General features: G+C 47.2%; 1 protein-coding gene across 1 annotated transcript in view; it reads right to left on the bottom strand.

The window, feature by feature from the left end:
- Positions 1-12,500, bottom strand: part of LOC134450791 (collagen alpha-1(XXIV) chain) — a 196,981-nt gene that overhangs the window by 8,239 nt on the left and 176,242 nt on the right. The window contains exons 47-52 of the mRNA XM_063200774.1: positions 11,529-11,636; positions 6,390-6,497; positions 5,784-5,891; positions 2,273-2,326; positions 654-716; positions 361-414 (exon numbers count right to left, since the gene is read on the bottom strand). Of these exons, the coding sequence (XP_063056844.1) occupies positions 361-414; positions 654-716; positions 2,273-2,326; positions 5,784-5,891; positions 6,390-6,497; positions 11,529-11,636 (495 nt within the window). The remainder of the gene's footprint in view (positions 1-360; positions 415-653; positions 717-2,272; positions 2,327-5,783; positions 5,892-6,389; positions 6,498-11,528; positions 11,637-12,500) is intronic.

The raw sequence follows: 12,500 nt of genomic DNA, 5'->3' as shown, positions 1-12,500 counted from the left end.
GCTTTGTGCCGAACTGTCTGACGTCCACAGCACACACACTTATAGATACAGTGCACCTGCAATTCTATACATCGCGCACACACACACACGCGCGCATTGAGGGAGAGCGAGAGGGAGACAGGGACATAGTGTGTGTGTGTGTGTGTGTGTGTGTGTGTGTGTGTGTGTGTGTGTGTGTGTGTGTGTGTGTGTGTGTGTGTGTGTGTGTGTGTGTGTGTGTGTGTGTGTGTGTGTGTGTGTGTGTGTGTGTGTGTGTGTGTGTGTGTGTGTGTGTTATGTGTGTGTATGTGTGTGCACATGTGTCAAAGTACATGTGTGATTCTTTCTAATTCAATTAAGCAGAGGAAGTGAAAGACTTACTGGCATTCCAATAGGGCCTATCATCCCAGCAGGACCCACAGGACCGGAGAATCCCTGCACACAGAGCACTTCACATCAGCACAGCACTGAGACGAAATTTAAATTCAATTCAATTCAATTTCAATTTATTAAAGAATAGTTTCACCATGGACATGATCTGAAAACACTGTACAAACAAGGTATTATGTAGTCCAGCACTGTGACAACATTACAGCAGGCACACACACACAGGCAAAGACAAAACACAGGGAGCCGTTTCAATTGAATTAAGCATGAATAAAAAAAGAACCCACCATGACTCCCATCGGGCCTTTTGGACCTGCAACACCAGTGAAGCCCATGTCTCCATCTGGTCCCTACAAAACAACAACAAAGCAAATAAACAAACAAGGACAGAGAACAGCAATACTAGTAGAGGCCATTACTGCAAAAGCTATAAATAATTGTAAACTTCTTATCTGCCATTTTTTAGAGATGAAGATAACTTCTTTGTATACACACGTGAACCTGGATTCTGATTCTGATTCTGATTGCATGTTCAATCTAAACTTTATTAGAGAGAGTAGAAGTCTGTACACTGCAGCTCCGATTCAGCTGGGTCTTCCCTGATAGATCGAAACAGTGCACGTCTTTCAATCGGAGCTGCAGTGTGTGGACTTCTACTCTCTCTAGGGGCCGAGACGCCTTTGTCCTGCAACCTGGCGTCAGTAAGGTGCAATGTGCATACTTTTATATATTTTTTGAAAAAGGTTCGCACACTCCTTTGGATTTTTCTTCTTTAAGTTATTTTTTCTTCTTTTTATTCATTCATTCATTGGCAATGACGTTTCGACCTCTCGGTCTTCCTCAGATTCACTCTACATGTGCATACTTTTACTCTTCTGACCATCTTTATCAAATCATCACAGAGTGGACAACAACAAAAGAAGCACTGTCAGAGGGTCATACAGTCAGTACGGTGTCTGGAGTGTGATCAGAGAATACAGTCTGTACTGTAGCAAGACCTGTCTGTTGTCAATTGTGGTAGCATGAGAATACAGACAGTAGAAACACAGGTCTGGTGTCTGGTGTGTGATCAAAGAATACAGTAGGTTACAGGTAAGGCACAGTGTCTAGTGAGAATGCCATGAGAATATTGAAGGGTTTATTTGCAAAACGGTTTATCTCCATTTTTTGACTTTTGCATTTTATTATTGAAAATGTCTGTTCAGAGGTCCTATCACCTATGTATGAATTCTTAGCATTCAATTATTTTGAAAACATTTTTTGACCTATATAAAATGCATTTTGCAATGCAATTCAATGGAGTGCCCAATACAAAAATGTCCAGTTCCCAACATTCTACAAAATGGAGATACTCCGTTTTGCAAATAAACACTTCATATACTGTAGTCAGTAGCGGGGACAGTGTCTGGTGGTGGTACTGTACGTGTGAAGGGACGGTGTCTATTGAGAATGGCATGAGAGTGCTGCGGTGTGCGGTGTGTGAGACTGAGAATGGTGTGGTGTGTGGTGAGTGTGAGTATGAGAATGGTGTAGTGTGTGTGTGTGTGTGTGTGTGTGTGTGTGTGTGTGTGTGTGTGTGTGTGTGTGTGTGTGTGTGTGTGTGTGTGTGTGTGTGTGTGTGTGTGTGTGTGTGTGTGTGTGTGTGTGTGTGTGTGTGTGTGTGTGTGTGTGTGTGTGAGTGTGAGAATGGTGCGGTGTGCGGTGTGTGAGACTGAGAATGGTGCGGTGTGTGGTGAGTGTGAGTATGAGGATGGTGTAGTGTGTGTGTGTGTGTGTGAGAGAGAGTGTGAGAATGGTGCGGTGTGTGTGTGGTGTGTGTAAGTATGAGAGTAGTGCGGTGTGTGTTTGTGAGAACACAGTATGTAAATGGTGCTTGTGAAGGAGACAGGGAGAACTGAGCACTGACCTTTGGGCCTGGGAATCCCTGGAGGCCGCGCATACCTGGGTCGCCTGCTTCCCCCTGCAGGAAACAGAGAATAAACGCCCACTTTTTGACAAGAGCTCCATTTGTCATTCAAGCCAGAAAGCAACAGGAGAGCGAGGTCGGGGGAACAGGGAATGGGGTATGGTAAGGAGAGAGAGAGAGAGAGAGAGAGAGAGACAGAGAGAGAGAGAGAGAGACAGAGAGAGAGAGCGATGATGGAGCGACGATGCAAGGGGCTGAGAGAGAGCAAGAGATGGAGAAAGAGAGTCGAGGGAGGGAGAGAGAGATTGAGAGAGAGAGAAAGAGAGAGAGAGAGAGAGAGCGATGATGGAGCGACGATGCGAGGGGCCGAGAGAGAGCAAGAGATGGAGAAAGAGAGTCGAGGGAGAGAGAGAGAGAGAGAGAGAGAGAGAGAGAGAGAGAGAGAGAGAGAGAGAAAGAGGGAGGAAGGGAGCGAGACAGAGCAAATGAAAGAGAGGGAGAGAGCGGTGGTGTGAACCACTTTCACAGCGGTGCGCCGCTTCCCGTCTCCCCATCTCTCCTTACACAGGCACAGGTTGTTTTGTCTGGCCTTGGCAAGGTACTCAGGAACCAGGGCTGGACTGGGACCAAAACGTTGCCCGGGCATTTTGGCATAAACTGGCCCCGAAGACACACAGGCCACTTTCATACGATATCTTGACTGGCTATACGATCTCCACTGTCTATATTGGTGATGAAACAATGGGCCTCCCCCTCTAATTTGTGGGCCAACCCCCAGGAAAACAACCACAACAACAGTATCGGCCCCTGGGCACCATCGGCCCACCGGGAAAATGCCCTGTATGCCAGATTACCAGTCCAGCCCTGTCAGGAACATCCCCCCCCCCACACACACACACCACCACATACACACAGAACCATACACACACATACAGTACATTAAACACACATGGAAAAAGCTGTAGCACGCTGTGAAGTGGGAATTGCCTGAGAGTGTGGGTACTGTCTGTCTGCACCTAGAGATGGGAAGGGGTCAAGGTCGGGGTAGGGATAGGTGTGTATGGGGGTGTATGTGTGTGTGTGTGTGTATGTGTATGTGGGTGTATAGGTGTGTGTGTGTGTGTGTGTGTGTGTGTGTGTGTGTGTGTGTGTGTGTGTGTGTGTGTATGTGTATGTGGGTGTATAGGTGTGTGTGTGTGTGTGTGTGTGTGCATGTTTGTGTGTTTGGGTGGGGGGGTCTCTACCCCCTGCATCCACGCCCCTTCACAGCAAGAGTCCCTTCACGCCCTTCACTCAAACTCAACTCGACGACCCACGCACTCCACCCCGTACCCACCACCCCACTCCTCACCGTAAAAAAAAGCACTACATTTACTCTGTTCACGCCACTCAACTCAATCACCCACTCATGCCCGCTTCCCCACCTTCACCCTCCACCACCACTGGGACTGTCTGAGACTGGAGACTGGAGGCTGGAGACTGGAGACAGCAGGAGCAGCAGCCGCCCTGGCCGCAAGGGTAAGGTGATCTGACCTGAGGGCCCGCACCTCCGGCTCCATTTCCATTGCGGCTGCTGGAAGCCAGCGCCACCCACCCAGCCTCAATCCTGCCTCCCTCCTATAGCCATAGAGCCTCCATCATCCAACCTCGTTTAGCCGCCGGTTACATAGTAAGACTCAATGTAGCACCTCCAGCACTGCATCCTCCTCCATCCTACTCCAGCCTCCTTCAGTCTCTTCCTTCTCATCTTCCAGTCTCCTCCGAGCTCCCTTCTTCAGCTTCACCACCCACCTTCTCTCATCCAGCCTCCTCCTACCTCCTCTCCCTCATTCAGCCTCCATACGACTCCTCCAGTCTCCTCCAGTCTCCCTCCTCCTCCTCCAGCCTCCCTCCTTCTCCTCCTCCTCCCTTCTCCCTTCTCCTCCTTCAGTCTCCTTCTGCCTCCTCTCCCTCTTCCCTCCTCCTACTCCAGTCTCCCTCCTTCTCCTCCTCCTCCCTTCTCTCCCTTCAGTCTCCTTCTGCCTCCTCTCCCTCTTCCCGCCTCCTCCTCCTCCTCCTCTTCCAGCCTCCTCCTCCTCCTCCTCAGCCTCCAGCCTCATTCAGCCTCCTCCAGTCGTCGGTTACATAAGACACAATGGAGCTCCTCGCTTTCAGGTCCCTCAAACTTCCCCACACTCCATTCACACACACACCTCTAATCACCCGTCACTCACACACACACACACACACACGCACGCACGCACGCACGCACGCACGCACGCACGCACGCACACACACACACACACACACACACAGGTCACTCCTCTCCATTCACACACACCTCTAATCACCCGTCACTCACACTCAGACACACGCAGACACACACAGACACGCACACACACACACGCACACACACACACCACACACACCACACACACCCCTACCTTTCCCATCAGCCCCTGTTACATAAGCCGTCAGCGCCGGGCAGGATGTTTCCAGAGCTCGGCTCGGCTCGGCTCGGCTCATGGGGATCCAAGTGTCGGAAAGACACTGGAGGCGGCCCACGGCGGTGGCGGCAATACTTATTAGGCTCACCGCAGCTACAGTAAAGCTTCCCTCCAGACCACTTACTATAAATAGTTCCACTCCTGGATTAGAGGTGCGTGTGTGTGTGTGTGTGTGTGTGTGTGTGTGTGTGTGTGTGTGTGTGTGTGTGTGTGTGTGCGTGTGCGTGTGCGTGTGCGTGAGTGCGTGCGTGCGTGTGGGGGGGTTCTTTTTTGGGTACAGAGCGGCCCAAACAGTGGGTTGCATAAGTTTCAAAGAGTGATGACAAAAAAATACAAGGGGCTTTTTTTCTCCAGCTGCAAGGCCAATGAGCTTTCCAATGAACATTATGTGTCTCTAGTGAAGAGAGTGCATAAAACAACTTAATCCGAGGCCTATCTATCAACTAAAAAGGCCCTTGGTGTACCATGAGGACACGTCGTCTAGTGTCATTATAAATCATGATATTTATATGTAGACGACACGTTTATTGCAAGCAGCTTACATTTTTCAGGGCTCTCCAACTCCTGTACGCCATGGCATGTACATTTCAGAGTGATAACAAAGCCTCGTAACATATTGCTTGGTGGGCTGTTGCTTTTACTGTGTCATTTGTACTTGAGAAATGACCCAGCCTGAACCCGAACCTGGATCCCAATGGGCAGCGAGACCATATATGGACCTAACCCCCAAGAGGTTGTATAAACAATACCAAAGGATGCAAAAGATCAAGCGCCCCAAAACATGAACCAGTTAAGACACGGCGTTATACATTTTCTGTTACCATAATGGCAATGACCAAGTCGTAGTGCTTTACTAAAGGCCCTGTGTTATGTCATAGTAGTGTAGTATGATGGTAGCCAGCTTTTCAATGTCAATGACACCGTTGGATTATGGGGGTTAAGGCATTTTTTCTCATTGTCGATGTATAGTCAACATGTACTATAGTTACAGCATTTCAGCATTGCAGGACATGACATGTACTCACCGCCGTTCCTTTGGATCCTGGATCGCCCTTCCTGCCCTGGTCCCCATCGCTGCCTTCCCGACCCTTGATGCCAGCAGAGCCCCTCTCTCCTGGAAGACCCCTCTCACCCTGCGGAGAACCAGACCAGGCCCAGATGCCATCGTCAGGGACAGTTCAGTCCAGTTCAGTCAAATGACTTTCAGTCAAAATACGGCAATACTATGGCCAGATGGACAGTTTGACAAAAGCAGTCAATCCTGCTGTGGTCCTTTTGATGGTTTCTCATGCAAGTGTGTTTCTCATCACACATCTGGGTCTATGGTTCACACATAATAGACTATCTGAACAAAGGCATTCCTTTAAGGAGTGTCCAAAAACACTTAAAAGTCCCCGTTTGCCAATGGCAGGGTACTGCCACTGCCTCAAGTCCACAATCTGCTTTATAAAAGATGTCAGGAGTACACAACTGTTACACAATAAAAAAGCAGTCTTAATTTCACACTTAGAGGGCGTATTAACATCTTCTGGAGTGCTTTTGGTAACAGAGTCCTCCCTAAGTGATGACTTTTCACTGCATTTCTTACTGTGTAAGGCATGGCCTGGCCCTGTGTGCAGCTAGTACTGTACCTTCATGCCCGGGGGTCCGATGTCGCCAACTGGACCGGGAAAGCCGAGGTTGCCCCTGGGCCCTGGCATGCCAGCCTGGCCCTCGGGACCGGGAATGCCACGGGGACCCTACGGAGCAGAAACAAAAGTTAAGAGAAGGCCTACACTGAGGCTGAAACATGTTGGCATTTTTAACTTGTTCAAATACTGTATTAACTAGGTCAATTCAATTGAAAGGTTTTTTTTATCCAAGACAAACACTGCCTTGAATACCATGAGGACTCTACGAAGTAGAAACCAAAGCCAGTCGGTCAGTTATGACATTGTGGGGCATCCTTGGTTTACACATGCACATCACTATATTGCTTTGCCCCGTCTCATCCCTTTTGCCTTGTGTTTGGAGTCTATGTTAACACCTCTTTTACATTGATTTAATTCTAATTTTTTTCGGGACACCCTGTACAGTGTATATGTGGTAGGGTTTTAACTTTCTAAACTCGCGATGTCCGACTCTGTTAGTGATGAAGGGTTGTGTCTATGGTGCTGAGAGCATTCCTGCTGTTTGATTCATGCTTCCAAGGAAGTGTGTATCTAGGAGAGCTGGCTGAGGATGAAGTCTAAGATCTTTCTTTTCCGGTATTAAAAGCTTCTGGCCCCAAGTCGTTCTAAAGTAATGAGAGCATTATTCTGCTGTTTGGATCAACTCTGAATACTTTGAAAGAATTCTGTAACAGAGAGCGTTGAGACAGTAACACAACCTATGCTCTTTGCACTTATTGTCATCTATGTTTTTTGTATACAGTGCAAAAGATAGTAGAGTAAACAATCTTGTAACACAACAATATTCATCTTTTATCATTGCAATATTCATCAACATACATACTATACAGATTAATAGCAAACCAAGGCAACAGAAAAGCATGAAAAACCAACCAGCTAAAAGTGATGCCAAAGAGGCACTTCAAACATCTCTGGAGCCTAAACATGTTGATGTGCTTTGAGTCTTTGGTTCCTTGGATACGGCACGTGCCTGAGTTGCAGCACCCAAACACAGCAAATGGATTAGAGATTAACTAAACACTACACTGGGGCTGAGCTATGATGCCATTCGGGTAACCAGCACTGCATGTGTGACATGCATCAAAGGGAAGCTTTACACCACAGAGTTTGAAACGTCTCTACACCACCGTTTGACAAGTTGTTTAAAAAGTGTAGCTCCTACAGTACAAACACTCTCTACAGTGTCATGGCAAGCTCTCTGTGAGTGTGTGGTGTGTACGTGTGTATGCACATGTGCGCGCGCCTGTGTGTGTGTGTGTGTGTGTGTGTGTGTGTGTGTGTGTGTGTGTGTGTGTGTGTGTGTGTGTGTGTGTGTGTGTGTGTGTGTGTGTGTGTGTGTGTGTGTGTGTGTGTGTGTGTGTGTGTGTGTGTGTGTGTGTGTGTGTGTGTGTGTGTTTCAGAGAGAGAGAGAGAGAGAGAGAGAGAGAGAGAGAGAGAGAGAGAGAGAGAGAGAGAGAGAGAGAGAGAGAGAGAGAGAAATTGATAGAAACACATGAGTGTTGAGGAGAAGAGTGGTGGATGGGAATTGCAGATGGCAGAGTGAGAAGCAGCACGTACAGTGTTTGAGCCCACACTGCTGGCAAGTCCCTCACAGAAACCCATGACCATGTTTAAAACCAGAGGAAAAACAAGCAAGAGAGAGAGAGAGAGAGAGACGAGAGTGGGGGGAGGAGGGTGAAGGGTTTAAAAGGTTGAGGGATAAATATGAAGGCCACTGTTCCTTTGGTGATGGGAGTATTGGGGTGGTGTAGAGCGCTACCTGTTGGCCTGGCCTTGTTGCAAAGTGAGCATCATGTTGGGTTGAGTTGGTTTCAAAGGGAAAGTACAGTATGTTGGTTTGTGGCCAGAGTAGGTACCACATTGCTGCTCATTGAAATTGTGCTGCTTATTCACAACTTTGATCTTCTCATAAGTATTTACAAAGTATTAAACAAATGTTTACTAGTATGAACAAGGTACAGTAAGTTTTGCAGGTAAATATATCAACTATTGGAAATTCAAAATTGGAGAAGCTACACCTTTTCATGCATAAAAAGTGTAAGAGTAGAAGAGTTCCCAGTCATAATGAATACTTTATGGAGGAATATATTCAATTGTCAAATCATTTTAAAAACCCTATCATGGGAGGTCATTCAGTATCAAGTTTGTATTTTTTTTAGATATCAGTTGGTCAAAACAGTCCAGTTCTTTCCAACCTTTCCATAAGACTTGGCGGGAGATCCACATAGCTCAGACACAGGCAGCGTACCTGGCCTCCCTCTCCCATGGAGAGCAGAGATAAAACATAGGGCTGATATGTGGTGTCTGATGTCTGATGTACTGCAGACCTGCTTTGGTTTTTTCTGTGTGTGTAATGAAGATGAAGAGGAGGACGGAGTGGAAAGTGAGTGATGAAGGCGGGAGATGAAGGAGAGAAAAAACGTGACAAGAGAGGAAGAGACATTGAGATAGGAGCGAACGAAAGGAGAGGAAGAGAGCAATGGAGAGGATGAAGAGTGAGAGTAACTGCGCTAAAAGTCTTGGCCAGACACTAGAGGTGGTGGTGCTGAAGGAGGAGGAGGAGGTGGAGAAGGAGGAGGAGGAGGAGGAGGAGGAGGAGGAGGAGGAGGAGGAGGAATGGCGTTGGGTCTGTTTGGAGAGGAAACAGGAGCTGGCGTCTATCTCTTCCCTCATCTCCTGTTTATTTAGAACTAGAAGGCCTGATTTTCTGGGGTTGCCATGGCAGATGCCTCCATTCCGCGGTTGCCAGGTGCCAAGACAAACAACCGCCGGCCAGAGACAGGACTCTCATTCTTTTATCGATTCACGTGTCGTGGAAGTAGGGTAGGAAGCGGTAATGAGAGAGGGCGAAGGAAGAAAGAGGGGGAAAAAAGCAAAACACCTTCATGCAGAGCAACACTGCAGTGGGTCAACTCTCGGTGCTCCTCTCAATGGACCGCTTGGGAGTTAACCCTATCCAGACTGGGGTGGGGGCTAAAAGTGCCCGCACCAACTTTGATGTTGTGTAATTCCATAACGACTTACGCTATGACTACGAAACTTGGGGACTTTTTCTCAAATTTAGTTGGCTACAATTTAGCGCCAAAAGATCATGTTTATCATTTTTGCCGTTGCCATGGTAACGGTTTTCTGACAGGTATGTCTGACTGAAAATCACTGATCTAAGTCTCATTATTATTCCTTTTTCATATTTTTTTGTTATTTCCATTAGCATCAGACAGCCTTGAGAGCATTTAAGTGGTCTGAAGCATGTAATCATTAAAATTTAAGTACATGACCTAAATTTGATGGAAAATACATTATGGCGAGATTTTGGGCATTATAATCAGATGATGTCATAATGACGTCATAATACCAAATAATGACACAAAAATAATGTCAGTCATAGATGTCCATATGTAGATCATCTTCCCAAAGTTTGGTGTTCATACCATATTTCGTTCATGAGTTATGAGGGGGGGGGGGTCAAAAGAGCCCACCCCCAGGCCCAGTAATGCCAAAAAAGCCCAGTCTGAATAGGGTTAAGGCAGGTTTTGAGTTTGCTTTGCATGCCAGGCGTGTGTTTTTAGTCAGGCAATGGCCAGCGGGGTGTCACGCCGCAAGGACTGTGCTGTGTTCTCCTCAAGACCTGAAGGGGTTAACCTATGGGCCCCTTTTCAATCAACTCCCTGCTCCTCCACCTACTCAATCTCACTTTCTCTGCCCTGGTGGCCCCTTAAAAAAAACCTCTGCTGTTACGCAACGTGTTAAGTCTAGACTTAGAGGTCATCCTCTTATGCACATCGCAACACCTTTAGTTTCCTTTGGGATTAATAAAGATGCTCTACGGGGAAGCGGCACAGCATGTGACCAAGAAGAAGACAAAATACCAATTATGGAAGACGATAAATCGGAGACGTCGAAAACTGGTGACTAGTGGGTACACCTTGAGTTCTGGGACCAACATACACTCACATGATTCACAGAAAAGCTCAGAACGAGTCTTGAATACACATGATCACTTTGCTAATGAATTACTACTTTAGCCAGCCATGGAAGTAAGAAACACAGCAACTGTTTCTCTCCTGCGCCGAGCACTTAGCCTGCAAAATGCAGGCAAACTTCAATCCACAGAGTCAAGGGGATTAAGGGGAAAATAAAAGGTTTGAAGATTAGCGTGGATTATGGGAGGACGGAACTCTACAGGAACTTATTTCTCTAAGCTGATTTCAATGTTCTGTACAAGTTGGATTCTAAAATGATCTTTCTGATGATTGAACAGCAGTTATGTGGCCCAACTAAGTGGCACAGCATATTATCGTCTTGGATATTTGTCTGAACTGACTCTAATAGAGACAGAACATGATACAACAAATTTGATATTTTATGACAAAAAGTTATAACTAACTCCAATATTCGACCGGTGTACAAGACAACATAGCATATACATTATGTTATTGTTTTTAAATGTATTTAACAATAATAAACACAATAGGGGAATATTACAAGGGTGAAATGTGATGTGGTCCAGAGACAGGTTTTCATTCTAAAGGAGGTTATGAAACGTATTAAGGTCATGGCAATTGACCTATCATTTAATGTGATGATGGGGTTAACCACTTGTTAAAGTAAAGATTATAAGGGCCCCAGAGAAACAAAGAGAGAGAGAGAGAGAGAAAAAGAAGGAAAGATTGTGTGTGTGTGTGTGTGTGTGTGTGTGTGTGTGTGTGTGTGTGTGTGTGTGTGTGTGTGTGTGTGTGTGTGTGTGTGTGTGTGTGTGTGTGTGTGTGTGTGTGTGTGTGTGTGTGTGTGTGTGTGTGTGTGTGTGTGTGTGTGTGTGTGCATGCGCGCATGACTGCCCATGTACCACATGAGTGTACTTAAGTGTCTATACATATAGGCCTATACAGTATGATGTACCAGTACATGCACACATAATGTCCCTTTTATCTCAGTTCATCTCCTCCCAACCTCACCCATGACCTCTCACACATACACCTGCACGCACGCACACGCACACGCACACGCACACGCACACGCACACGCACACGCACGCGCACGCGCACACGCACACGCACACGCACACGCACACACACGCGCGTGTAAATAACATATACGTACCTTGTGTCCGTGCATGCCTGGAAACCCCACAAGGCCTGGAAATCCCGGGGGGCCGTCTAGTCCTTCGTACCCCGACATTCCCTTCAGCCCTGGAATCCCTAGGAAACCCTATGGAGAACAAGAGGGACAGCAGTGTCAGAGAGAGAGAGAGAGAGAGAGAGAGAGAGAGAGAGAGAGAGAGAGAGACTTGTGTGCCCTGTTGTCATTGTGAAATATACTGCAAGCCTGCTCTAGTTCTGCCATGAAGACTCAAATGTCCCGTTGCCAATTGGTCCAGTCTACCTGCCTGGGGGGGTCAAAGGTTTGGTTCCTGCTGCACGGCAACGTCAGGCTCTAGAAACATCTGCTAATGCAAGATGCTGGCTGATGATTGGACCTACGCCAAAGAATGTTCCTTCTGTCAATTTTTTTGCCAACTATGTTAACATTAAATCGTTAAAACGATTTCCTCTTTATGAATCGTAATGAGAGCTGTAAATGTATGTTAGAACCGAGCCTCCCTACACCTCCCTCCATGGCTGACGTACCCCTGAGCAAGGCACCTACTGTAACCTCATGTTGCTCCAGGGACTGTAAACTATTTTGGTAACACTGGTAGTGTTTGGTAACAGGGCAGTCATGGGTGAGCGGTTAGGGCGTCAGACTTGCGTCCCAGAGGTTGCCGGTTCGACTCCCGACCCGCCAGGTTGGTGGGGGGAGTAATCAACCAGTGCTCTCCCCCATCCTCCTCCATGACTGAGGTACCCTGAGCATGGTACCGTCCCATTGCACTGCTCCCCATGGGGCGCCACTGAGGGCTGCCCCCTTGCACGGGTGAGGCATAAATGCAATTTCGTTGTGTGCAGTGTGCTGTGTTCACTTGTGTGCTGTGGAGTGCTGTGTCACAATGACAATGGGAGTTGGAGTTTCCCAATGGGCTTTCACTGGAGTTTCCCAATGGGCTTTCATTTTATTTTAGGGATACATCTATAA

Source organism: Engraulis encrasicolus, chromosome 6 (assembly GCF_034702125.1).
Source record: "Engraulis encrasicolus isolate BLACKSEA-1 chromosome 6, IST_EnEncr_1.0, whole genome shotgun sequence".
In the NCBI taxonomy this organism is placed as follows: Eukaryota; Metazoa; Chordata; class Actinopteri; order Clupeiformes; family Engraulidae; genus Engraulis; species Engraulis encrasicolus.
Note: the sequence above shows the minus strand (reverse complement) of the source record. Positions and strands in the feature narration are given on the sequence as shown.